This window comes from Agelaius phoeniceus, chromosome 1 (genome assembly GCF_051311805.1).
Source record: "Agelaius phoeniceus isolate bAgePho1 chromosome 1, bAgePho1.hap1, whole genome shotgun sequence".
In the NCBI taxonomy this organism is placed as follows: Eukaryota; Metazoa; Chordata; class Aves; order Passeriformes; family Icteridae; genus Agelaius; species Agelaius phoeniceus.
Genome location: NC_135265.1, coordinates 41,997,621 through 42,025,407, shown reverse-complemented (window position 1 = coordinate 42,025,407; position 27,787 = coordinate 41,997,621). Strand labels below are relative to the sequence as shown.

At 39.2% G+C, this 27,787-nt stretch overlaps 1 protein-coding gene across 4 annotated transcripts in view; it reads left to right on the top strand.

Moving 5' to 3' along the window:
- GADL1 (glutamate decarboxylase like 1) overlaps positions 1–25,979 on the top strand; it is a 119,720-nt gene extending 93,741 nt beyond the window's left edge. For all 4 annotated transcript variants that reach the window (XM_077177113.1, XM_077177119.1, XM_054631240.2 and 1 more), the window contains exon 15: positions 23,280–25,979. In XM_077177113.1, coding sequence (XP_077033228.1) covers positions 23,280–23,453 — 174 coding nt within the window. In that variant the 3' untranslated portion in view covers positions 23,454–25,979. The remainder of the gene's footprint in view (positions 1–23,279) is intronic.
- Positions 25,980–27,787: the final 1,808 nt, after the last annotated feature.

The window sequence follows — 27,787 nt, the reverse complement described above, 5'->3', positions numbered from 1 at the left end:
TTGTTTGTTTGCATTAAGAGCACTACAATGTCATCCTATTTTGTACCTTTCATCATTTCCCAATAGCATAACAAAAATAAGTACTTCTTACTTGGAGTCATGTTGCTCCACAGAACAGTATTGCATTTTTGTTCATTACTGCTACAGAAATGAAAAAAAAAATCGTATTTTGTAATGCAACATTGTGAAACTCTTTAGAATTGTCCATTTGCAGTGTTTCAATGCAAATGCACGTGTGTTCCTATGCATACACATGTATATGGGTGTGTATTTACCCCCTGGGATCATATAAAGGAAGATTATTATTGAAAGGGAGAGGATGGAATAACATAAAGTATTATGTAACTTCATTGTAAAAAAACTTGTAAAAGGAATCACAGAACAGTTGATGTTTGAAGGGAGCATTGGAGGTCTTTGAGCTCCTGACACCTAGAGTCAGATGTCCAGGACAATGTCCAGGTGACTTTTTAATATCTCCAAGGATGAGACACTCCATAACCTCCCTGGGCAGGTGTTTCATCACCCTGACAATGAAAAAGTACATTCAGATTCCTGACTATATAGCACTTGTTTGCCCAATCAGCATGTATTTTCCTCTGCTTAAATGGGACTAATTACACTTCCTTTGCTTCATTTTGGAGTTAGAACATATTGGCTAATATTTTAAATGGCCTTTTGTGCCTCTCTGGGAAGAGAACTGCTTTTAGCAAGAAAGCAGAATTTGAAGACACTCAGCACATTTTGTTCTGCCTGACCTTATGCACTTTGTTCTCCTAAAGCAGCACTGTGCTCCTGAATATCTGTGCACCCCTTCATTCTGCTCTCTTGGTGCCATATGCACATTAATAACCAATGATAGAAGAAAAAAAAGTTCGAGTTACAGGTTGAACTCCAAACTACTGCTTTTCTGAAAGTATCATAGATCATGTTTAATAGCCTGTGGATCAAAATGAAACCCAGCATATATCACAGGGGAACTCAATAATTGAAGCATTCTGGGAATGTCTAAGTACTGGAGTGCTGAGGTCCCAAGAAGCTTCATTCTGTGCTGTTTTTACCTGAATAAAAGCCCTATCATCTATTATTTTATAATAAATTTTAATAATATTTTAATGCACTGACTTAGATTATTTTATCTGACATTCAGGGGAACAATAAACTCCTTTTTTAGCCCCTTCCAACTCCTAATTTTCTGCAAATGAGAAAAACAGTCCTTGAGAGACATTAGCATTTCAGAGTATCTCCAGTACACTTGACTCATGGCTATCTCATCTCTGTCCTGGGTGTCTGCAGAACAGTCCCTCAGGAGCACTGAACATGTTCTCTGGGTCTGTGAAGCTGATCTATCTGTCTGCCAGCTCTGAATTTACTCCTTTCATATGAGAAGCCTCAGGGGCTCTCTGAAGGATCCTAACTGGTCTCCTGGTGATGGGAAAGCAATAATTTGCAAGCCTGAAGCTGCACAGGTGGTACTGTGTGGGTATGGTGAGGATGTATAGTTTTGTCTCAGAAAAACAGCAGTAACAGAAGGGTTTTGTGGACTTGCTGCTCTGTGGTTTGCACAAGGGATAAATTCTTTTCCTATTTAAATGTGGTAGAAGGAAGGTTGACTTTTCCAGCACCCAGGCAGAGAAAAAAAGCTTCAGATGAAACTGTAGGAATCCTGGCAAGATTGAAACCCTTGAAGCTTTCTTGACTGAGTATTACAGGGCTGGTGTGCTGGGGCTGCAATGTGTGCCTGTGCCAGAACTGGGCTGGTGCAGGCTGTGCTGGCTGACCTGGAGCCCTCAGGGCTGGGGCAGTGAGGCAGCCCTGCAGCCCAGGTCACTCCCCTCTCATGATATTTAATGGTGCTCCTCGAGGACCATCAGGTTTGCACTGCATTGTTTCACCCCGTGCCTGTAATGCTGCTCCTAGAGCTGCCTTCCTGCAGCTGCCCAAGCTGTGCCTCCCTGGCCCTGGGAGGGTTTTGGGATGCAGTTCAGAGGGTCTGTACAGCGGGAGTTTGAACTGAATGGGGTTGATGACTGAGGTGATTTTTAGGTGAGCATTTTAGGGTGCACTAGGGACTGGTAAGGGAACTGCCCACCAGAGCCACTGGCTGGATACATGATGGCTATATATATTCCTTTATGATGGTTATATGTACTAATTAATCTCACTAATAATTGGTATTTCAATGCTGAAGGGTATGTGTAGGATAACAGTAATATCTACCCCTCCCCTTGCTCCTGTGCATAGGAGGAATCTCACTGAGAGTGAAAGTAAAGAGCATGGCCAAGCAAAAATCATTCTGAGTAGTTGTTAATTGTTAATGCATGATTTATCTTGATTTTGCACTAGTTAAACTGCAATGTGGAATGGAAGGCACCATTTCTTGGTGCCTTTCCCTCTGCAAGGGTGTGGTAATAGGACTTTCTCTGAGTGCTTTAGATATAAAGGTACTTGAATAGCAGAATTTGCAGGTGGATAAATGAACAGTGAGTAGTAGTGTGGTCTGTTGGTGGTGATTTTTTAAATGAACCATTTCTACACTACTCATTAAAGTTCCTTCTGGTTACAAATCTTTCTGGTGGTATTGGTGGGGGTGCCAGCCCTGCCAGCTGGTACCTGCTGTGCTTTCTGAATGAAACAAGTGTCTTCTAGCATTCTGTTGTGTTTGACATGTTCAATAAATAACAGCAGTGAATTGACCATAGTGCAATAATAGTGATTATAAGATAAATAGCATAGTGATTTTTTGGCATCATTTTCTAGTGAGTTGGACAGAAGGAAAATAAAATCTTTGAGTTTCACCGTTAATTAATGGACTGCTACAACATGAGTTACTATGTGTTTGATGGAAAATAAGATTTTTTTTTCCTGTTTTATCAGCCAGAAAGGAGCAGCTGCTGAACAGAATAAGTCTTTATTTTGCCTCACAGTAAACTTCCACTGTAGTCTGAAACATGGGTGACAATTTCACCACTGGCTTAGCCTATCTGGGGAAATATTCACTCTGTTATATGAGGCATAAATGGGGAACTTTCATGTCAGTGGAGCTTCAAAGGATGTGGGCTATTGGGCAAGTGCAGCATCTCTAAAAAAGAATTGCAATTCTTTTATTAATTTATAGTTCACAAATATTCAATAATAGAATGGTTTAGAGGTTGTTTTAGCGTACTGTCATTGTCTACTTGGCCAGCTCTGTATTTTGGAGACTCTTCTCTGGGTAGACCAGTGACTTTTGTATAAGCACATCTAGAAAGGCATCTATTCTTGACAGGAAAACATCAAGGAATGGTAAAACTAGCACATTCTTTGGTCCCTCCTTTCAATAGCTAATTAGCCTTCCTGTACAAAATGGTGGTGAAAAAATACTTATCCACACTAAAATAGCCTTCTCTAATGTGTTTTTCCCTTTTGCTCATAAGTTATCATCAAGTCACCTCTCATTCTTCTATTTATAAACTAAATAGATTCATATCTTTAGGTCTTCATTAGACATTGAGTTATTTCTGTGGCTGTCATCATCATCCTTCCCATTTTTCATTATTGTAAAAAACCCCAACAAATATCTGAACTATGCCAGCACCTCTGTTTCCACTACTGTATGTGGAGATAAAATTGTCTCCCTAATAACTGTGCACTTGTTTATAAAATTGTGGATCATATTACATTTTTTCTTCTACTAGTATTTCTTTGGGAGGCTCTGTAAAAAAAAAAAAAAAAGGTGATTAATGCTGAAATGAAAAGTTTTCTTGTGTGCATAAATTACAAATTTGAGAACAAAATAAATTCTCAGGACATCTTGGGTGGTTTGGGGTATTTTTTCCATTGGCCTGTGGAAAACAAACTGACATCCCAGATAAACCAGTGGTCCTATGATCTGTGAATCTTTGTTTAAAACAGTCAAGAGCAATCTTGACTGTTTTAAAGCACTCACATAAATGACCTAATTATAAAACTTTGTAGTCTGCCTCTTGACTGAACTTTTAAAAGCTGATTTTGGCTTGGGTGTAGAGTGGAAGCAATTGCAGAGAAGTCAGTTTCTTACCAGGAAGGATTTTTGGCTTCTGATGTGTGACCTGGAAGCTCATATGAATTTTGTTTTATTGTTGACTGCTACAGTCTTTTCAGAGTCACTGTTTTTGGGGTAGTCATCCATTTTGAGCTGTCTCTGGGTTTTTTCTTTGCATGCATAACTTACCTTTTGAGTGAGTTTGAGCAGTCCAGGTCTGTGCAATGGCTTGTCTTCCTCATTTTTCTCCCTTTGTGAGTCTCTCACTTGCAAATGGTATCAGCTGTCATTTATTGACTTTCAGAAAACCAACAGTGAGGATCAGCATCAAGGTTAATCCTGATCTCTGTGGAGTCTTGCTAGCAGTAATGCTTGATTGACATTTTGTTTTTCCTGTGTAGGGAGATATGCTAGTTATTCAAATCTTTCTTGGTTCTACTTCATTCCTATTGTGTGGTCCTAATTTTTTTGTGCTGTTCCTGTGTGAATTGTTCCTGCTATTTTTCATTTAAATGGCTTGTGTAAGGCTTTCCCATTAATGCTCTAAGTGCAAATAAATCATCAGGAAAACTTGGAATATCAGCAAAATAATGAAGGTGGGCTGACCCAAAAAAATGGTGCTTGGAAAAGATATAAATATAACTGAACACAAAAGACTACATTTTGAATCTGTTTCTATAAATTTTAGAATTTCTATGTATTCTTACCCTTTAACTCATTATAAATTGAATCCACCATGAGCTTTTCTTTTTTAACTTCAGGTTCACCTTGACTTAAGCAATCTTATTTCACTCAGTCTTTCTCCTTACCACTTCTAATAGTAGTGCTTGTTTTCTGAAATTGCCACACTATCCTCAAAAATTGCCCACAGTTTCAGTGAACTGTTTTTAATCTTAGCCATCCAGGCCGACAGACCAAAAAATTTCTCTGCAGTAGATCTTTAGCATCCTGATGGCTGCTGATGGCTTGGAAAGCTCATCAGATTTGTGGTAGGAATCTCTCCCGGTAGAAAAACAAAGCTTATTGAACATTTCTGCCTTACCTGCATTTTTAATGATTTAACCATGCATAGGGCTTCAGTCATCCCTAATGTACATACTAAACTGCTTCTTCTTTCCTTAGTCCTGTCAATCAAGGTTTTCTTTTCCTTCTGATAAATTTTCTTCATGTCACATCTGTATTGATTGCTATCTGATCTACTTCCCTCTTTCAGCTTGTTAAATATTGCTTTGCTGTCTTCCCTTTGCCAATAAATCGGGATGGGCTTTTAGATAAAGCTGTCTTCTTTCTTGATTGAAGGATTGCAGCTTTTGGCCATCTAATCTCTTCTTAAAGAGCTTTAAGCCTTCATCTATCTTTTCCACCTGAAGTTTTTTTGAAATTAAGTCTGTTAAAGCAGTCTTTGTGATTGTGACCATCTTTTTCCTTAGGCATCGCTGAGTATAGTTAAGTTGTGATGATTTCACAGGGGGAAGAGCTGATTTAGAGACCAGTGAGTAATTTCTTTGAGCCACAATATGGTTGGAAATGAAGATATATCATACTGGGTCTGCTGGTCAGTTGGGACAGGGTGTGCAAAACTGATTGTTGTATGAATTAGAGTCTGTGGATGTGATGGGTCGATGTGTGGAAACGGGATGGGGGTGACTGCTGGGGAAGGAAGGTGAGAAGAGGCCTGTGCTGGGTATCCATGTGTCTTGGTTGCTTGAATGATGCCTTGATTTGATTAATGTAATGTAGATTTGTACAGCCATCCCATCCCTGGAAAGATTCCAGGTCAGGCTGGATGGGGCTTTGAACAGCCTTGATGTAGTTGAAGGTTTCCCTGCTTGCTGCAGGGTTGTTGGACCAGATGACCTTGAAAGGTCAACTCAGACTATTCTGTGTAGCATTTGTGCTTGTGAATCAGGCTGTTTTTCACAACCAACAACAGCTATGAGGTGGTTGTGTTGAGTGCACTGCCCAAGCTGCCAAGGTGCTGTGCTGGAAGTGGTTAGCACCTGGCTGGAGGACCTGCCCTGGATGCCCCGCTCTGGATCCCAAGGATGGGAATTCTGCTGTGTCCGTCGCTGTGTCAGGGCTCAGGGCTCGGGTCCGGCTGAAGAGCTACACGAGCAGTTGGGGGTCCCCTCTGGAGCGCGGCTTTTCCAGGATTTCCATCCGCAGGCAGTGCTAGAGCGCGGTGACCATCGGGGGGCACCAGAACGACAGCAATGCGCTCAGGCTGCTCATTAGCGCTCGGGCTGCTCGTGTCCCTTTGGTGCTGTCACGGAAAAAACCCCTGTTTGAGGGGGGCAAGAAATTCCTTCCACTTCTTAAATCAACATAATTTCCTCAGTAATACTGCAGGCTCTGTTTTGAAGGCATGAGCTGTTAAAGAATAAACTATCAAGCATGAGTTATCTCCCACTTTCTCGGCAGCACTGGCTTTTCTTTTCTTTTCTTTTCTTTTCTTTTCTTTTCTTTTCTTTTCTTTTCTTTTCTTTTCTTTTCTTTTCTTTTCTTTTCTTTTCTTTTCTTTTCTTTTCTTTTCTTTTCTTTTCTTTTCTTTTCTTTTCTTTTCTTTTCTTTTCTTTTCTTTTTCTCTCTTCTCTTCTCTTCTCTTCTCTTCTCTTCTCTTCTCTTCTCTTCTCTTCTCTTCTCTTCTCTTCTCTTCTCCCTTTCAATCCTTTGTTTAAAGTTATATCTTGATTTGCAAGATTTAGACTAAAAATTTACCTTGAATAAGATGTATTGAATAATTACCATTGAGAGATCAGTGTCTAATAAAATGTGAAACTTGTGAGGATTTTACAGTTCCTCCTAGGCATTGGAGTGCCTTATATGGAATCTGAACACAGTAATACTTGAGGAGTTAGTATACATTTTTAACAGTACTTGAGTGCTATTTTTTTGTTTTGTTTTGTGGGGTTTTTTGTTTTGTTTTTGCTTTTTCCCTGAGAGTTCAGCTGATGGTCTGAATTTCAGATGTAAAGGGATACCTATAGACATTATTTCTGGTTTGTTGCTGTATGAGGTTATTAGCATGGGTAGATATTCTATAACTACTAGTATCTATAGGCTACTGGTAAGTCATGGTGTTGAAGCATCTTTGAGTGCTCCTTCACCTGGCCTCATAAGAAAATTGGGGAAAGGAAGCATTTTTTCCCTTAAAAGAAGGCTATTCTGCTCTCTTCAGGCAAAGTCTTCTTCCCAGTGTCTCCTGAAGCTCCTGCTAATTTTTGATGGAAATTCATAATATTAACATTTAATATTGAAGGTATAAGCATGTTTTAGTAAAGACGTATTTTCTGTTTTGATCTTTTAAAGTAAATTCCTGAGGGTGAAGATACTGAGTTTCTGTGGGTGGTGCCACAGTATGACTTCTGAAAAGCGAGTCTCTTATCCAAGAATTGGCCTTGGTTGGCCAGCACTGCCAAAAAGTGTAGTCCAAGTTGTCCTGAGTCATCTACAATGGTCAACACCTAAAGCTGCCAGGGGCTTTTATCCCCAGTGGTACTGATAGTCTTCCTCTGCCCAGTCATCCTCCTGGTTTACCAGGCTTGAAGTCCTCCCCATTGCATGGATAAATGTTGAAGTACAATCAGAACGTGGGCTATAGGTGTAACAATGCACACAGTTAATTTTTGTAAGTGAAGAATTTTGCAAATAATGTGTCTGACTTGACAACAAATCAGAAAACAATGAAATGAATGTAGCATTTAAGCACATGGAAGAGGCTTGGTGAAAGGATTCCTTGCTTGAAACCATGTTGCTCCTTCTCACTAAGTAAGTTGGATTGATAAAAACACTATTTCACCATGCAGGTCCTGCTTTCTTTATATCCCTAGACCATCATAGTCAAGACTACTAGAAAACAGAATTTTCATGAAACAACTGACTTTCATCAGGCAGCTAGGGGCATCTGGAAATTCCTGCTTTTTCAAGTTCACTAAGCCTATTTGAGGTCTTCTAGAAATGATGAAAAGAATTGTTAATCCTGCTGCTGCTTAACTTTAAATCAGTAAGTCAGTCCTTAAACCTTTGCAGTTCTTTAATTCATGCACTAGATGGTGATCAAAAGCAGCCCAAGTTGTGTTCTCCCCAAAATCACAGCTGACATTGGAAAATGAAAGCACAAGACTGACTGATCTTCCTGCTAAGCTTTTAAACTTTTCTGGCTGTCCAGTAATGATAAATTTATTTAGTAGAATCATCTTAGAGATTAAGCTAGAGGTTCTGCTAAATTCATATATCCTGTTCCAACTGTGATTTTTTAAATCAGTTGTTGGATAAAAGTGTAGGAAGTGCTTCTCTCTGTCAGATCGTAAAATATGAATCAAACATTCCATAACTTCAAGCTGGGGTTAGTGTTGTTTCCATAATAAAGGAATTCAAAAATACTAGTTCTTGAAATAATTGATATGGATTGAAACTTAAGTCTCTGAATTTGCAGATTGATTACCATTGGCTAAGACAAGGTAGTAATGAAAAAGCCGGGGGGCATTATTCTGAAAACATGATTACAGTTTTTTATAAGATTAAAAACAAACCAAGGGAAAACCATTTCTGTACTGCCCACCCTGAAATGATAAAACCTGCTCTAGTCCTGCACTTTCAGATTACTACTGGCTTCAAGGGAAGATTGCAAGATGTGTTTTGGATTCTGTAGCTGGAAAAAAGGCATTCCACTGAAGAGAATCAGTCAAAAATATTCTTTTACTGAAAAAGGCAAGGTATAATATTCAGGAATGGAGGCTGATAGGTGGACCCAGACATATCTGGGACAAGGGGAAATCTAGTACAGTACAGTGGAGAGTGACTGTAGGTAGAATATATCAATAGTGCAGTGTTTAGATAGCAAGAGGGAAATGTACAAAACACAGGACTGTAAGATGACGATGTACAACACACACTGGAATGTACTACAGCTATTATGGGCCAAAAAAATATCGTTCAAATAAACAGATAAAAGAGGGAGAGCATCACATGAACAGTAAATGTTAATAGCAGGGAAAAGTTCTTTTTTGTTCTCTGTATAAATCTGTAAGAAAGCAGAAGCCTGTCTTGTGACTAGAGTTCAGAGCCACTCACATGCATACATCCTTCCTCTGGCAAGGTTAAAAGCTGGTGGAAAGAACCCTAATTCTGCTCCAGTGTGGGAGGAGGTGCCATGGGTGATGGCTATGGCAAAAGATGCAGTGCTCTGGAGCCACCTCCATGTATGGAAAGATGGATGAGATCTGATGGTGCATGGAGCAATGGCATGGCTTAAATTAGGCTTAAACAGAACATCTGGGTTGTCTTTTCTTTTTTTCTTTTTTTTTTTTTTCTCCTGAGGCTTCTCTTTCACAGGCACTGAGTGCAGAGTCTTTAGCCTAGAAGCTGGATATAGAGATCCCCCTTGGATTTAACCTCAGTGTAAATATTTGTGACTCTTTGTGACTTCTGTGAGGCAGGCAGTGAAGGCACAGATCATCAGTGGTTAGGAAGCTGGATAGCAGCAAATACGTATCTGCTCACAGGCAATTGTAGGGTTAAAAGAGCAAAAGGAAACTTGATGCAGCTACAACATGTTTTACACTGATATCTGTGTAGCAACGAGGAAATGCATGGAAAAGCAAAATTCCAGACAACTGAATTGATGATATGATTCATACACTGACTTTTTCACTCAGCACTCATCCCAGTCATAATGAGAATCATCTGAGTGGAGTAAAATAACCACAGTTTGGAGCTTGTAGGAGGGCAGTAGCCTATAGCCATGCTAGATGGCAGAGTCATTTGCTCTGTAGCCTGTTGGAGAACTGTGTCATGTACAAGATGGAGCTTTTCCTTTGGCTTGTTTTTTGTGTTTGTGTTTTTTGGAGGCATCCACTGCAACCCTGACTTTCATTCCAAAGTGGTCCTGCACAGCTGCATGTATACATTTCTGTAATATATGCATGCACATAATCTGTGCTTTCAGGAAAAATTAATCTTTGCATGTGCACATGGCCAGCTTGGCAGCAGTGCACCAAAAGAATTTGTATGTGCTAAATTTATAAAAACTGGCTCCAAACATAGAAGGGAAATAGCGTCAAGAGAGTTGAGGCACACCCTTAGGATGGTGTTTGCACGTATTCTCACAACTGTTCTTGGTTAAAGATGGCTCTTGCTCAAACAGCATCAGAAATGTAAACCTCACATTGCCTCATTCTCTACAATTTAAGTTTTTGATCTTAGAGAACTTAACATGTGAAAAAATAATGAGGTAAAAACATATGTGTATTTAATCCTAGTCTGAAGTTGCATTTCAAGTTAATGCCAAATGAAGCTTCACCCCAGAGTTTTCTAATGGTCAGTGTGCATTTGTGGGACCAATGGGATGCCCCTGGGATAAAATGTGAATTGTTTCTTATATACAGAAAATTATTCAAAGCACAGATCCCTACCATTTCAGTGAAAACCACAGACTCACAGAATGGTTTGAGTTGGGTTATCAGCCATGGAAAAGACTTCAGAGCAGAGGCAATTCAGTATAATGTCAAAAGGTGGCTGGCCTTGGGGCCCAGCAACATTCCTCCTTTTTCAGCTCAATAGGTGTGAGAGCACTGTGATTCCCTGTCCTCAAGTCCAGTGAGTACACAAATTCCAAGAGGTGCCCGTGTGCACACGTGTGTGCATGCACACACAAACACACAAAAAACATGTGATATACACACAGCTGGCTGCAGAGATCAACACAGAGAGCATTGGCTTTACCGGCACGAACATCCCCATGAACACATCTAAAATCATGTCATACAGACATGGGCACTGCAAACAATCATATTCTCTTCAGCTGGTAAGGACTGAAGTCTTGAAATATATGTACATTCCTTTCTCTCTAGTAGCTGGTTTTGGAAATCGTAGCTGAGTCTCTCCAGTTGCTGACGCCTTGGTTGCAGGTATTCAGACCTCCTGTCCTGCCATCTGGCTTGTCCATCTTGGAGTTTATTAATGTTCACACACCCACACAGAAGAAAGAAATTTGATTCAATAAGAATTAAGGATAGTCTGCAGTGATTAGATGTGGGATTGAGATGGGTAAGGGTGCTGACCATCTGTCTGTTTGTATCTGCCCTGTTATTCTTATTTTCCCTGTATTTTAATGTTCAAAATCACTTAGGTTGGAAAAGACCTCCTGACCTCTCTCTGTTCATGCCTTTGGTTCTGCACCTAAGCATCGCATAATGCATTTTTCACACTTGGTTCCCCTTGAATCTTCTTGTACTCTGGATATCCCCCCTCTGTATTTCATCCAGTGCAGCTTTTGGGTCAGTCCACCTCAGATTAGAAACAGCAGAGGAACATGGGTTTTAGATAGCTTTGATTCAAGATGAAATACCTGCATGGACTTCATCTCACCTTGCTTTAGCCAGCTAAAACTTAGGCAGAGGTCATCCTCTGAAGCCCATGTGGGAGGAGAGAAGCTTTTCCAAACTGAGCTCATCTGTCTTAAGGCCTGTCTTTTTCTAGGACGAGATGAATCACTCCCTAGCAGTGCCTCTTTTTCTCCCTTAACTAAAGGCAAAGCCTAGATGGCTAGCAGTGTAAAGGCTAGATGTCTAACCTTTACACTGCCAAAAGGATGGGAATAGAATCCTACTTGCACATTTTATCCTCAGTGCTGAAGGCTGTGTCTCTGGGTAACATGTTGTAAAGTTCAATGTACCTAACACTTCCTCTCAAGCTGTTGCTCCCCTTATGTGCGAGGCTCTTACAAAAATAACCAGCTGCAGTCTGTAAACAGAGTGGGTCCTGAAGGAAAAATACTGTCAAAGATCAATCTAAGTCAATATACAGAGGTGGAACTTGGGAAATTGTAGTCTGTGTTAGTGATGTGTGTGGTATAAAGAAGATGGAGTGACCAGGATTTGATTTTCTGTGATCCCTCACTGAGCCTTCACCAAGAGTGAAGCTCACATCAGTCAGCAGCCCTGGGTGTGCACTGTGGCAGAGCTGGCATCTGCACTGCAAGGGGGGCACTCTGCATCGCATTCTGCTGCTGCTGTTCAGCTGAGCCTCCTCCAGAAAGGAAACCTCTTTGACCCAAATTGGATGAGTTTATGTGCATTCTGAAAGAATGTTTGCAAGGCCAATTTGCACTAAAAATACCCTGTCCTGCTCACTAATGTACCTGAGTAACGTCTAGCTTGGGCATAGAGTTGTGATTAAGATCTCAGTCATTATTTCCTTTCTGTGTGACTCAGTTCCTTTCAGAGATTAAAGTGGAGATAATAGTATTTCTTCTTATCTAAGAAGTACATTGAAATGTGAGGATAGAAAGCACTGTAAAACTCCAAAATAGAAGGAAATTTTCACTTATAGCATACTTATACTTAAGAGTATGGCTCGTTTTCCTTTTCTCTTTTTCTTTTCCCTAGCAGTAGCTACGTACTGATTTGTGTCTCTCCTTCTTACCTGCCTAGAGCATGACAAATAGATTGTTGTGGCCTTAAGAGCATCAGGTTTTTAAGACAAATGAAAAAGTTTGAAATATGGCATAGTTAAACAGAACCTTTGAGTCCTTAGCTGTGCTGGTCCTGGCAGAACAATGTAAGAAAGGTCTATAGTAGCATGAAGGAGAACCTAATGAAATGCACAACGATATGGTCATGATACAGGAAAATAAATATTTCTATCCCCATATATTTAATTTTATCCAATATTATATGATTTAATTATCAAAGCACAGTAATAATGACCCATGCAATACTAATGACTATTGGCAACAAGGCTCAAGAGGACACACAGTCTAATTAACTTTAATAGGATGGATTTAATAATACATTGGATTAACATCTGTTAGAAGGAAGTATAAAGATTTATTGTTCTCTGAATAAATATTGACCTCTTGCTCTCAGGTCAATAAATCTTAAGCTTGTGTCCACTTAAATTAGTATCTACTTATTACGTTAGCACTCTTCTGTTTCCTATCACCAACTTCACTAGGAGGAGAGGGGAGCTGCTCTTCTCTCCTGCTGCATCAAACACTTCTTTCAGGAACTGAAGGTAAACATTGAATTTGCAGATAGAAGAAAAAAGGTCTGGGCCCTAAACTGTCCTTTCTTCACATAAAACTGTCCTTCCTTGCTGTTGCTTCATAAGAAATTTCAGAAATGTTCAGAAAAAATCAATTACTATTAATGCCGCAGAAAAAGTGTACATCTTGCATCATCTGTGTGATTAAACAGTCTTTATACTTGTGTGATGTGAGTGGTGTCAAAAATATTTTTGGGGATGAGTGGGAGGAAATCCTGCCCCTTCATGTGTTGTGAGATACAAAGTTGTTTATAGGACTTTGGATTTCATTTTGTGCTTCAGATATTTAAGTACAGATTCCTTTCTAGCTGTAAGAGTTTCAGGAGGAAAGAGATGGAATGTGTTTCTTTTTCATACATACAAGGGAGGGATTTCTTGTTACTCTCCAAAGGGGTCAATATGGTTAGAAATATCTACAAGTCTAAGAAAATTATAACTGAGAAGCATTTCTCTAATCTAGTTGAAACTTGAGGCTGATATCCATTCAGCATATCCATTCAACATATATTCAGACCTTCCTTTCAAATTTAATAGATAATTTAATGAGTGATATTTATAAGGAAACATGGGTTAGTCTAACTCCATCACAGGTGAATTTAGCTATAAAACTCCCTGTGACTTCAATGGCAGAATTCTGTAGGTGAATGTTGATTAATGTTGAGAACTTTTTCTAGGCACATTGACCAATCAGAAAACTTCTAAATTTTTGTAGGATGATTATTTGTATTTATGGAGTTCTGCAGAACTTTTTCAATAAAGGAAGTGGAATCTATCAGACTTTAATGGATAAGTTTTGTGTAGCAGATCATAATTGCTTTCAAAGCTCAAAACATTGTTCTTGCTCTCTCTCCTTCTCTGTAAGATTATCTGTGCTGGTGCAGAACCCTGACAAAAACATGCAAGTACTTTACCCTGCTTTTATTTTCTGATTGTGTGTGATTTATAGGTAGATGTGGCACTAAGGGAAATGGTGTCATTTACCATGGTAAGTAGGGAATACCTGGTCAGACTGGTGAAAGAATACAGTCCTCAGAGCAATTTGGTGTACAGGAGAAGAAAATTTCATCTGTGCCTCTGAATACTGAGCTATATCTATATCTCTAAGGGTTTAGGCCCAAGGTTAGCAGATCTTTTATTTCGTGTTTTCCTTTGAGGTAACAAATCCTTGGAAAATGGTTCCTAAATTTTGTGCCCAGTCTACTGTTCCCCCTTCAAGTGACCTTAAATTATCTAGGGATTGACTGCAGTCTAGCTCTACTTACCTCAGACTGTTATTAATCATCATTACCTATACTCTGAGTGTTTAGTTTGCAAATACTCATAGGTGCAAATCATTATTTTTCCTTTCATTTTTCACCCTTTCAGACTGCAATAGAATTGCACATTTTTGATGCCCTAGAGATTCTGCTTTGTTCTTTCAGTTTCCTGGTTGCCCATGCATTAATCACAGAGGTTTGTAACATATGTTGGGTTTCAGTTGGGAATAAAAAAAAAAAAAAGATAAAACAGCTCACTGGGAATGAGGAGAGGAGCAAGGTTGAGCTAGAGTGAACATTGTCTGGGGGCAAGATGTACGTGGGAAAAATGTTGGGTTGACTTTGATAGGGCTCAGTGGCTTTTATTTCATAGCCATATCAGGCTTCACAAAAAGGAGTCTCAGGTAGAAAAATAATTTTGATAACTGACAATTATTGGTCTTGTATTTCACTGTGTGGAGGGGCAAATGGGATAATTTACTATGTTAAATTAGGTGAGTACCTAATTCTTAATTTAGACAACTACCTTGCTTTTGTGTTAGCATTTTGGGTCATGGTAGACACCATCCCTTCATGCTCCCCAAGGAATTATATGCAGTCTCTGAGAAAGTCAGTATGATGACTTTAAGGAGAAAAAAAGAAGGTACGAAAGTTACCTAATTTTGTTGAAATACACATTTTTCTTTAGGTCTCGTTAAAGAATATGCATTGCTGGTCTGTAATTCTTACTGTACTGAAAATAAAGGTGCTGGTATCTTATACCAGAAGCTGACTTGTGCTGATAGTAAATAAGATCTTAACAGTGGGGAATAATTCCAAGTTTCTGAAGTGACATTCCTTTTTCTACACTAGAAGCATGTTGAATTTTTGAACATGTGTCACCAGATAATGCAACTGTCTCCTTTTGTAAGGTGTCCCTCCCTGCCCCAGACATTCACATTGCACTATGATTTCTTTATTCCCTCAGTGGAGTAGAAGGGAATCTCAGCCCTGTGCATGCAAACCAAAAAGGATAGATTTTTTTGTTACTCATGCTTTCAAGACGACATGCTACCCCCTCATCCTGGATGGAGAAGAGGAGCTTAGTCACTAAAATGGGAACTTAATAAAATGCTGCACAAGGAGCCTTGTGTAAGCTGTGAAGCTTTTTAAATAATTACTTCTATAAAAACATTAGTGCTCAACTCTTTTGAACAGATGAGAACACTAGAATCATAGTGTTGTGTGCTAGCTTCTGGAGTTTTCTTAATGTCTGCACTTTCTATATGGCTTGTTAATAAGATCTTGGTAAAGCAACACAGAAATGACAGAAAAATAATAAGAATTCCATGTGAATTGTCTTGAAAAACCACATGTGCTCAGACAGAAGCAGACATGGGACCATGCACCTGGAAAACCATGTTGTTCACCAATGTACTTTTTAGCTGTAAGTAAAAACACACACAAACTTGTTCAAGTGCTGATTCTGTTCTGGGGGCTGTTTGTCCTGGCTCCTCCTTTTCAGAGGCCAATGCTTTGTCTGAAGGCTATTTTCTCTTGCCTCTTTATATATAAATCTCTTTATAAATGACCATCCTAAAAAAGTCGTTGAAGACAATCAAAATCTGAAGCCAGCCCACCGTCTCCTATTATTCAGGTAGTTTTCGGGGATTCGTGGGATTCATAACAAGTCCTCTGGCAAAAAGCAGCGGATGGGAAGGTGATGTGCAATATATGGTAATGTGGACATACTGTGCAGCCCTGAGTGTGAGTCAAAGGTGCACAAAGAATGTTAGTTCTGGGACAAAAATGCAGCAGCATCTGTTCTTTGGTATTTTAGTTGCCCAAAGAACGTGGAAGTGGTTACTGCTATTTTGACAAATGCACTTATTTCTGCTTTTGTTGCGTGGTGTGGCACAAGGGAACACTGGCGCAATAGTGTAAGGCAATAATTTATTAGTGGTTTAGGGATGTGGGCCCAGAACAAATTCTAGACAAAAGAAAAACATGTTTGGGTTTTACAGAGAGCCTTGGCTACAGGAACAAAGCTGTGATTGGGTGTGCAAATATTTGGTATTTCGATTGTCCTGGTTGCTGTGACAGCTGAAAAATGGTCTGAGTTTGTTTTTAATTATCACCAGGAGGGGAAAAGCCTGTTTTAAAGCCAGCAACTGATGTTGCAGCAAAAGGCAAGAAAAGATATTTAACAGTGGGGAATATACTTTCTTGGCATTAAAATATGACAAAAGCACTATTATTTCCAAATATTTATAGTATTTAGCTAGGTTTGTGATTACAGCCAACCAAGAAAAGTGTTTTGTTCATTTGTATTGCATCCAGTGATGGATATTAAAATGTCAGCTACTGTTCTTACCTGATACTGACTGGTATAATTGATATTAAGCTTATCTTCTGCAGCCATGCTGGGAGATGCAGCAGGCATGTTGTGGCAGGTATTTGTGAGACCTGCTTAACACAGAAATTATAAAATACATATATCATACCTTGTGAATGCTCTGCCCTCTTGTTTTAGAGTGTAGTGGGTTGGCCAATTGCAATAGATAGAATCACAGGATCATGGGATCATTTAGGTTGGAAAAGGCCTTTTAGGTCATTGAGTTCAACCATTAACCCAGCACTGCCAAGTCCATCACTAAACCATTGACATGACTTTTAAATACCCACACAGGGATGCTGATTCAATCACTTCCCTAGACTCCTCCAGTGCCTCACAATCCTTTCAGTGAAGAAGTTTTCCAATATATCCCATCTAAACCTTCTCTGGTAAAACTTGAGGCCATTTATTCTTGTCCTATTGCTTGTTACTTGAGAGAAGAGACCAACCCTCACCAATGTATGACCACATAAAGACTTCAGTGTTTTGAAGGATTATATAGGAAAAAAGAAGTCTTACCCAAAAGAGATGTAGTCATTTGTCCAAACAGCCTCTGGCAGGGTTTGGGACCAGTCCTGTTTGTGGAGTCTGTGTCCAGTACTTCAAAACCCTATTCTATCATTTAACCAAGATAAGAAACTGTATTGTGAAAACCCCCTGAAATTGATAATCATTATGTAAAAATTTAAGATTGTGTCCAAATACTTCATAAATTGGGCTTTTATTGTATTGACTTTTTTTTTTTTTAAGCAATTTTAAGCTGTACAATGGTTGTTTTGTTATGAAAATGCTTGAATTCAAACTGGTCATTTCTAGCAGGAAAAATAACTTGTCAGATTTTAAACAGCCAATAGTTGCCTTTTAAGTAAAAATCATGAACTTCCAAATGAAAATTTGCCCCTTCTGGGGGAGACAAAATAGATTTTTGTGGTCAGATGAGAGGGACTGTTCTGTATAAACTTGTCTTCCATTGCAAGGAACAATTTAGACAAGAACACAAAATTTGTTTCCCATATCTCTGAAATCGTGAGAATGTGATCTTTCCATTTTTTCAAAAGGGCAGCTTTTTTGTTTTTTAGCTACGAATCTTCAGCCAGTTCCTCACGTGGTATTCTGTACCTTGGAAAACTTAATCAAGGCTGTATTTGAGGAAGAGAAATAGTTTGAGCTGCTAATATGCTCCTGTTTTTCCAAAGCTGTCTAGCCTGCTTTTATGGATCCCTAGAAAGGTTATTGATTTACTGTGAATGTGGCTTTCCGTAGAAAAAGCTGAAAGCTGTTTGCAAACTGCCACCTGAAGCAGAGGCTTAGGCAGGAAATTTAGATAATTGCATTCTGCTTCCATTGAAGTCTGTGGCATTTTGGAAATTAATACCAGGGGAAGCAGAATGGGGTCCCGTGACTGGGAGTTACTGCTGCCAGCAACTGGAATAACTCTTCAGCTTCGTGTTGCAGAGATGCTCAACCACCTGGGAACTGTTCAAAAGATTTGGAAAAATGATTCTGATAGCAGTTGCCAATATTAACACTAGTTTTTGTAGGCATTCTGTCTTTGTAGTCCTTGCTGGGTCAGCACATTTAGACTCATCCACACTACTCAAAGCCATTCACATGGGAAGTCCAGAGAGGTTTGGCCAACAGAATGGGCAGCCCCATGAGTTTTCTCATACTTTCTTCTCTTTTCCAAGGGACAACAATTCTACAGATGTTTTATTTAAGCAGTGTCAGCTTATATAAAACATTTGATCTCACATACTTATGGTTTTACAAATAATGAATTTCTTTTTTGCTTGGCCATTGAATTGAGAAACTGGAAGAAATTCTTGGGTCTAGTTGATCAGAAAGTTGTTTTCAGGCAAGCTAAAATGAAGCAATTTGCATAGTTTAAATTTTCTCAGTCCTTTTCTATGGGTTTAATAAAAATGGGTCAATTTTCAATTGAATCTAAGTTTTAATTGAAAACAGTATTTTGAAACAAATACTCAAAATATGTTTGTTTCCAAAGTTTAGAAAAAGTTTAGTCTTTTCTGGTTTCTCTATTTTTCTGGCTGATTATATCTTAGCCTATTTTTCAAATTCACTTTTTTTTTCTTCCCCTGAAGCAATATATTTTCATAAAATCATTGCTTAGCAGAATACTTTTACCCAGCATTATTAGCAATTTTGCAACTCACTCCTTTTATCTTCGTGCTTAAATAAAAAAAAAAAAAACCAACAAAAAACCAATATAATGTTGCTTTTAAATCTTATAGCCTCTAGCCTACAGTTTGGAACAAACTGTTGTGATATGTAGCATCAGGCATGACTGGAGAAATCCAGCTGGAGTCTGTGAGAATGAGGGCAGTACCTGGTGGCATCCAGGTAACAGATGTGTCAGGGGCATGGAATATAATTTGTGATCGGACAGTTTGAAAATACTCAATTAGGTCTAAAATGAGGTCACTTACAGATTAAAGGAGGGTACTAGAGAAAGAAATTTATAATCAAGGTTGATGTGGTCTTCCATTATCAGCAAGCCAGTCTGCAGTTGTCAGGTTGCTGAGCTTTCTTGCACTTTCAGCATATCTGTTAATTGCAATTGCCAAGGACAACATTAGTGTAGGAAAGCAGGGGGTTAATTAAAACAGTAGGTGCTGATTTCTTTGCTTCAGAGAAAAAAAAACCAAACAACAACAACAACAAAAAACCCCCAAGATAACATATTTTGAGGAATTCTGCTTCTCTTTAGGACAAGTTATTTAGCTATCTATACCCAGCAGCACCAGTGCAGTTGGGGCTGGGGGCTCAGTGCATTTACCTTGTATGAACAAAGGAGCCAGATAACTCTGTTCTGTTCTTTCACATCAGAAGGTATCTGCTATTTTGGACCAAGTGTACAACTTGAACTACAAACTGGTGGTTGTGGGGTATGTATTTTAGAAGTCAACGAGATTATATGCTTTGAACAAATTAAGCACTTTGTTATCTTGTGATTTTTCTTTTTTGTTTTGTTGTTAGAATAAAATCTACAAACCAGTGCTTACAAATGTCCATAATGTTCACCAAAAGGCAGCTAATGGTGATTGACTTCCAAAGCATAATACTGTGCCATGACTAATGGAGTCATTACCTATTCAATGGAGAACATAACCTATTTAACAGAGCTGCTCTGCCTGTTTCTCTTTGCACAACAAACCCATGTGCTTGAGGGCTGTTCTTGGCCTAAGAATAAGGCTTGCATAGCTTGACCAAGGTGAGAATAGTTTTGGAGGCCTTGCTATTTGGAAGAAGAAATTTTCTCAAATAGGACTTTTGTCAAGTCCTCTAAATAGATTTTTATGGTCCAAATTTGGGACCTAACTCTTGGAGACACTGGGTATGGGATTCTCCTGCTGAGAATGTTCTCAATCCTTTTGTTGTCAGACTGTAATGGTGGTTGCTGAAGTTTGCTATGCTGTTATAACCTGAGCCTGATGGAGATTCTTAAAGTGTTGGAGAAATTCGGATTAAATGTCATTGATGGATCAATTAGCAGGACACAGTGGTTTAAAAGTAAAAAAAAAAATGTTGTGCTTTGGTGTGATTGTGCAGAATCACTTTTCTCAAGGATACTTGAGATATGGAGAAGGACATCTGTTTCTCTTCTGGTCCCTGTGGAGCACTAGATACTTCAGCTGTAGTGTCTCAGCTGATCCCAGCTACTTATCAAACTGCTCTGTGTGTATATGTGCTGGGAAGAAGCATTGGCATCTTCCATGTAAATATGCATGAGGATCAGCTGGGGTCTGGACTCTTGATAGAAACAGCTTAAAGTTTAGGGCCAAAACTTTTTATTGTTGGTAGTGTTGCTGAGTGCTGGCTGAGAGTGGGAAAAGAGATTACCCTGTCACTCAAGTAGGTAGAGAAGGAGCTAAACTACTCTGCAATCTTAGTTCTGTTTTAAAAAGCTCTGCTATCAGGAGTAAGGGAGGTATGAGCTGTTACAGCCACTGTGTAGCTCTGCACAGATGGACTGTGATGCACCCATCAATCCTTAGGCAAAGCTCCCTGGGCTCTGGCTGCACAGTGCAGTGTGGGAAACTCTGGTATAGAATGGCCTTGCACACATGGCACCTCCTCCCCACATTCTGAGGTGGAAAAAGAACCTGTCTGATAGCTTTCATTCTGCTGTAGTGAGTGTTTGAAACAATAATCCCCAGGGAAAATTGGCAGGGGAGACTAGCAGTGGGAAGGAAGAAGTGAGGGGAGCAAAGGAGAGAAGAGACCTTCAGGTTTAGGATATATTACACTTAAAATTCTGAGACTGCTCCACAGATGGGCCACATAAAGAATTAGATTTGCAATTTGAACAAAGTTCTGTAGGAAAATAATTGGACTGGTGAAGCAATCTCACTCTCACTAAATTGCTTTCGAAGGACCCTATCCTGAATGGGGCTGTGCAGCTCTTTCTGATATTTGAGCAACCTCATTTCTCATTGACTTCAGTGAGAATTAAACTCATTGAACTCCTCACTAGGCAATTAGTTTCTTACAGGTCCATTTTTTCTGCTGCAAAGTGGTAGCTGCCTTTCCCTTCTGTTAGCAGTCATACCCTGTGCCACTCAAGCCCAAGCCTCAGCATGCAGGTATCATTTAATGGTTCTTTTGTGAGACATGTGCTTAAACGTTTGAACACAGATTCCATTCCTTATTGTTTTCTGTGGATAGGATCCTTGACAGTTTTGTTACACTGACTGCACCACTTTAGCAAAAAGAACGTGCAAAATATGTGACGGAAAGTCTTTCCAAAACCAATCCCATCAAAAGCTTATAAATCAATTTTTTGTTTTGTTTTATTTATTTAGAAAGATTTTGTTTTGCTTTCAAAAAGGGATGAACACATTTCAAATTAAGAGGACAGGTTCATTTGCATGGAGGATGAACAAGATAATAAAGGAGATCATGAAAGTGAGGTTTTTCTACCTTTCCACGAGAAAAGACCTACAGAAATGCAGTGTATTTACAGTCCTCAAATTACTAAAGCTGTAAATGTTTTTGCTTTCATGGCCTCTGTTTGCACTACTGCACATTTTGGGATGATGGATTATGGAGCACCAGGTGTTGGGATGAAAAGAATCAATAGTGTGATACAAAAGATGAAATAACTGTGATGGAACATCAATAAAGGCTAAAAGCTGCCATAGGGATTTGAATCTTAAAGAAGAGCCTGAGAAAGTGTATTAAGAAGAATTCACTTCTCCCCTTGCACTTGTAGTGTCTTTATTCCATGAGCAGAAGTCACTTGGGGGCTCTGTCAAGGACAGAGGTGGAGGAATTTTTTCTTTTCTGTGTGTACATGGTGCCCAGCACACCACCTGTGGGGCACAACGTCATAGTGTCAAGGTAATGTCAGGACACAGCTGGTGTAGGTGCAGTTTGGAATATGTTTGCTCTGAAGTGGAGAGGATTTGATTTTATTTTTTAAGAAATAAATTAAATTAAATTTATTATTAATTTGCACACTACTCCCACAAGCAAACTAGATGAATACATTTAGAAATAACTAGTTGCAGTTCACGTCTGTGCTGTTGGGATGTTGTTCTGAGGAAATGGCAGCTGCCTCTCTGCTGCTGTGACCCCTTCTCAGGGGGCTTGGCCACTAAAGAAACACAGCAAAGCTAGACTGTTAGTGTTGAGAACTTTATCTAAGCAAAAAAGTCTACTGAAATATGTAATGTAAAAATAAAGCTATTAGGTAAGTTCAGCATCATCATTTTTCTTTTGCAAATCAGGCACAAAGTTTTATTGCTGAAATAAATTCATGCAGAAAGCAAGGTTAAGTCACACACCTATTTTCTTAGCTCAAAATCAAACCATCACAAAGAGAAGGAGAGGAACTCACTCTTCTGAAATACCTTGGTGTTATTACTAATACATTAAAATGCAAGATCTTTTAAAATATACTCCTGTCAAAATACTTAGTTCTGCCTTCCAAGGAATAGTCCAGAAATGCATTTAAGCTTAGGACCTATTTCAAGCATGACAATGCAGAACTACTCACACGCTTTAAGCTATGCACAAGATTAATTGGCCAAAGTTAAGAGCCCTGCTGGGATGAGATCAAATGCTCTTCTATAAGGACCTGACTCTGCCAGTCTCACTCATGGATTTTTTTCTGCAGTAAGATTTCATCCCATGCAACACAAGATTGGTGTAGCCAAAAGCTACTCACATCGTAAATCTATGAGATGAAATCTCACACGGCAGGATCAGGCCTTGTCTTTAATATTGCATCACACTGAGTTTTTTGGCAACTTGAATTTCACAGGGTTTCAATGCAGAATGTCCTCTAGGGACAGCTGCTTTGCAGATGTGGTGGAGAAGGGTCATCAAGGACAACAAGTCATGCTTAGCCTGGTTAGCACAAGGAGACAAACCCTGCCTTTAACTAGCTGCAGCTGATGTTCTTCCTGAGTTCAGACCTTTAATCTAAAGCAGGAAGAGTGGAGACCTTCACCCAGCCTTTCCCATGTCACTGATCAATGCCTCAAACACCAGGGTTTAGATCTTGCTCCAATTCTTTCAGGAACTTGCTGTATTTCTGAATGTGACATCAAACCTTTTTTTTTTTTGTCTCTACTTTCAGGTTGCTCCTGTAATTAAGGAGAGGATGATGAAGAAGGGCAGCATGATGCTTGGGTACCAGCCTCACAGGGGCAAAGTCAACTTCTTCCGCCAGGTGGTTATCAGCCCACAGGTTAGCCGAGAGGACATGGACTTCCTGCTGGATGAAATCGAGCTTCTTGCTAAGGACTTGTAGCTGCAGCTCCACAGCATCAGGTGCTGCTCACGTGTGGTATTTATGGAGAGAGTGGCAGCAGCATTCTGGTGCTATTTTGTGGAAAGTAGTAAAAAGCTTAACAAATAGTTTGGAAACTGTAATTTTATAGATTGGTGTTGAGAACTCTGCAGGTAGAACACCCCTTCACAGGAAAGCATTTGCTGACAGGGGCTGGGGGGCAGGCTGGTGCTTCCAGCACCATTGCTGCCATTCTGGGAAGTGTTTCCCCTGGGAATGGTGGCTGTGCCCCAGGAAAGGCAGCTATTTACTGGGTGCCTGTGCACAGTGTAGCTCAAACTGGTCACTTATGCATGCAGGCAAAATTCCTCTGAAGTTGCTATTACGAGTGGATTTGTCAGTAAGCCTTAACATGCTAGTTAATTCTCTTATCTACTCTGTCAATATTTTAGTTTGGTAATTAACATGATAAGACTGGAAATTGTGAAGTTATGTGAATTGATTTCCTCAAGGCCACCTAACTAGGTGCATTGCCCAGGTTTTCCACTGTGAGCACAGGCAGACAGTGCAAGGAGGCTCAGTGCTGTCATCACACCAGGAGGAACCTCCTGCACCAAGCCCTGAGTAACCAATATTGACCCTGGTGGGAGCAGGTTGAACCAGATGACCTTTAAAGGTCCCTTGCAACCCATAGGATTTTGTGATTCTATGAAATGCAGTAATTTGGTCCAGTCAGTGTTTGCCAGTGTTGCCCATCCAAAATATCACCACTTTAGGAGAGCTGAAAATATTGGAATAACATTTAGAACTTCTTACTTCTTTGTCAACAGGAGTTACCTATAATTTCTGAATTGCTGTTCACCTTCATTTGTTTTTAAAGTGTAAAGATTTATTTAGAAGCTTTTAGATGCACTTTAAAATTTTAACAGAGAAAAAATATATATTTACCTGGAAGATATATATTTTTTATGCATGATTACTTTATATTAACAATATAGCAAAACTGCTTATTTGTCATTGTTTGTTTGTATTTTCCTACAGAATTGAGATGACTTGATCTAATGTTATCAGTGTATAATTTGTAATTTTACTGTGCTGTTACCGTAGGGTGATCAGAGAAGGTCTTCCTGTGATTTTAGGATATGAATAGTTTGAACATTTTTTGGTCAATCTTAAATTACAAAATTAAGTTCTGTGCTTTGTCTTTGTGGTGAGAATTAGACTATACTTTTCATCTGTTTTTTATTCCATAAAAATAATCCATTTTATAAAGATAGAAATGTATTTCTTGTGATGAAGTTGTTACAATGGAAATAGCCATGTCTTTCACCTTGTAATCAACATCTGCTCAACGTTAATGTTTTGCTGTTTGCTCCTTCTTCTGTATTTGAGGTAGCACTGACCACTATGAACCTTCCTGCTATAATGTTTTCTGTCCTCCTGAAAGCTGTCTATAAACACAAAGCTTCCCTGTTTTCATTTCCTACATTGTACTAGGATCCAACATTGCATGAAATTCCTGCTTCCAGTCTCCAGGATGATGGTGAGCAAAGCTGAACAAGGTCGTGATAACCAGGGGGGTCACACAATCAGAGCAGTAGTTAAAAGCAAGGGTCATCTGCAGCCCTTGACGGGTGCCTTTAACAGTGTTCTGGAAGTGGATATACTTGTGCTATCCTGCTGGACTTTAAGCAAAACCCATTTGATAATAAAATGAATATCACAACGTGGCCCCTGGGTTTTGCTCTTCAATACCACAAATCACTCCATCATTTGTTGACAGAGTGTGCTTCTGGCTATACCAGTTATCCTGATCTTGGAAAGCCTAAATTCAGGGCCCATAAGGCTTTTTTTGCCTCCCAGTCCCTCAGGGTGGAGTGCAGAGTGCACAAGGAATGCTGCATGAAGGGGACAACTTTGCTCTTTCATCTTGAGTTAGACAGGACCATTACCCCTTCTCCTTCTCTTTTTTTGACCTTGAAGGGAAAGACAGAATACAGTGTCAGGATGTTTTGTTTATGGTCCAGATTCTTGGTGAGTACATGATTTTTTGATTCATGGAGAGGTTATAACACCTTTCATCAGCTAAGAATTTGGTCTGTGGTGTTTTGTGGCACGACCATGATCAAAAAAGTGTTACTGTCTTGTTTCTCTTCGTGTTCTCCAGAAACTGTGGCACTAATTGCACATGTCAGGCAGAAGTAACACAGTTCCTTTCTGTAGCAGTAGTGGCTATAGTATTTTTAAGCAAGAGTAAACTGGAATTTTTTTCATAGTTGCAGAAAATAAGTCTCTGATCATCATGTGCACTAATTTCTTTGAAGCTATAGGTTAACCTTCCAGTGTGATGTGAGTACCTTATCCAATCTCCATATATTTTCCATTTTTTCTGACCCTTTACCATGTCCCAGGTGCACAATATGATGGTTTCATTTCAGGACTAATGTAATTTTCTCATAATTACTTATGTTGGAGTAGTATGTACAAAATGTCTATTTTGTAGCTGGTGATTTTAATAAAAAGTGAAGTAAATGACACCCTTATAAATACAGGCTGTCTTTGTCATTTGTCAATCTAAAGCTGCATATACAAACAAAGAAGGTACCTCTAAGCACTCCAGATAAATAGCACTTCAGCTTTAAAATGTGAAACCTAGTTTAACCCTGCTTCAGGATGTGGTTTATCTGTGTGCTGTGCCCACATCATCTTTGATAAACATTTTGGGTGAAAACATGTCACGATTTATCTTACTCCTGCTTTCAAATGCAGAAGCTAAATTGTCTGTGCAAAAAGATGTTTAATTTTTATTATTTTTTTGCCATACTAGATAGTTGGGATTGACCCATGAGCTTCCTCTCATATTTACTGGCAAGCTCCATCAATCAGGATGCTAAACAAAGTTCTGGAAGTAGTGAGGTACATGCATAAATCACTATAGAAGCTGATCCATTTGTTGTCTGTAATTTCTTGGGTCTACCTCTAATAATTTTTTGAACAGAAAAGGAAAGAAATATTTAGAAGGGATACAGAGGAAGATTTTACTCTTAGTTGCATGGCTGCATCTTGTGAAAACTTTGAGCATTTTTTGATGGGTCCATGTGCAAAATCACCCACATAAGTCATTGTGCCTAGAGCCAGCAGTCCCTGTCTCAGGATTTCTTAGGATTTCTATTCTGATTTTCTGTAATAAATGAGCACTAATCATCACAGTCTGGTTACATATGATTTTAGTTCTTCTAACTCCCACTGATTTAACTGGAAACTTGCTGGATTGGACTCTGAGTCATATCACTGGGATCTCTCATTTCAACACCAGTTTGGCCCTCTGAACACCTCAGTTTATCTGTTTTATGTTTGTGCCTAGAGATTCAGATTTATCTTTGTTTTGTGAGACTGAATTGAAGCATACTTTCATTTGTATCCTTCAGTGATGCATTAAGATGCTTTTCAAATATTATTTGACCTGTCCTTAGAGAACAAGAAATGTTCTTTAAGAAAAGCCTAATAGAACTGCTTGAGTTACATTCCCAGAATGCCAAGTAAAGGTATGTAAAAACCTGTTATGTGCTTGTGGCTTCCTCATACACACAGCCCACAGCACTGATTCATGCTCAAGTGATTTTTATTTTTAAATCTCCAAGTGTTGTGATAGGGCTTACAAAACTGATATGAAACGTTGAAGGCAGAGGAGAGTAATTCAGAGTTACTAAATGTTGAGTTTGATCTCTTCTGTTAGGTCACTGAGGAGTTGTGTGACAAGCCAAAAGTGAGCTAAAAGTGACATTTGAGTCCCACATTTTCTACTGTGCCAAATCTGCCCAGCCTCTCTTCCCCATTGGCTCCTTTCCTGGTTTTTCAGTGGCTGAGTAACATGTGGAAAATCAATTGTTGGAAATCAGATGTTGCAGGTACAGCCCACTCATTCCTGTCCTCCTTTCTGTGGTGTAACTGGTAAATGCTGCTAATTATTTGAGCTTATGAGCACTGTTTCTAGTGCAGTAACTGCTAAATATTGCTACTGTTAAATCCTGAAATAATACAATTGCACAGGTTAATTTTGTCTTAATTGCTCATGCTAATTGCAGGTTAGATGCAATCAAAGCCACACTGCCTGGCAAATGCACTGTGCACACCACAAGAAACCCTGGTGGAGGGTTTTTTTTCTTTAAAATGAATCTAGTCTCCCACAATTACATGTTTTTTCTTCAGATGTACAATTAGATGTTATTACTCTAATTCTGTAACTGCGCAATAATCAACCAAAAAATTACTTTGAGAAATAAAACAAAACAAGGAAATTCGCTCTGTAAGAGGAACAAAAAAGAGAATGTCAAAGGTTTCAAGGCAAGCCCACA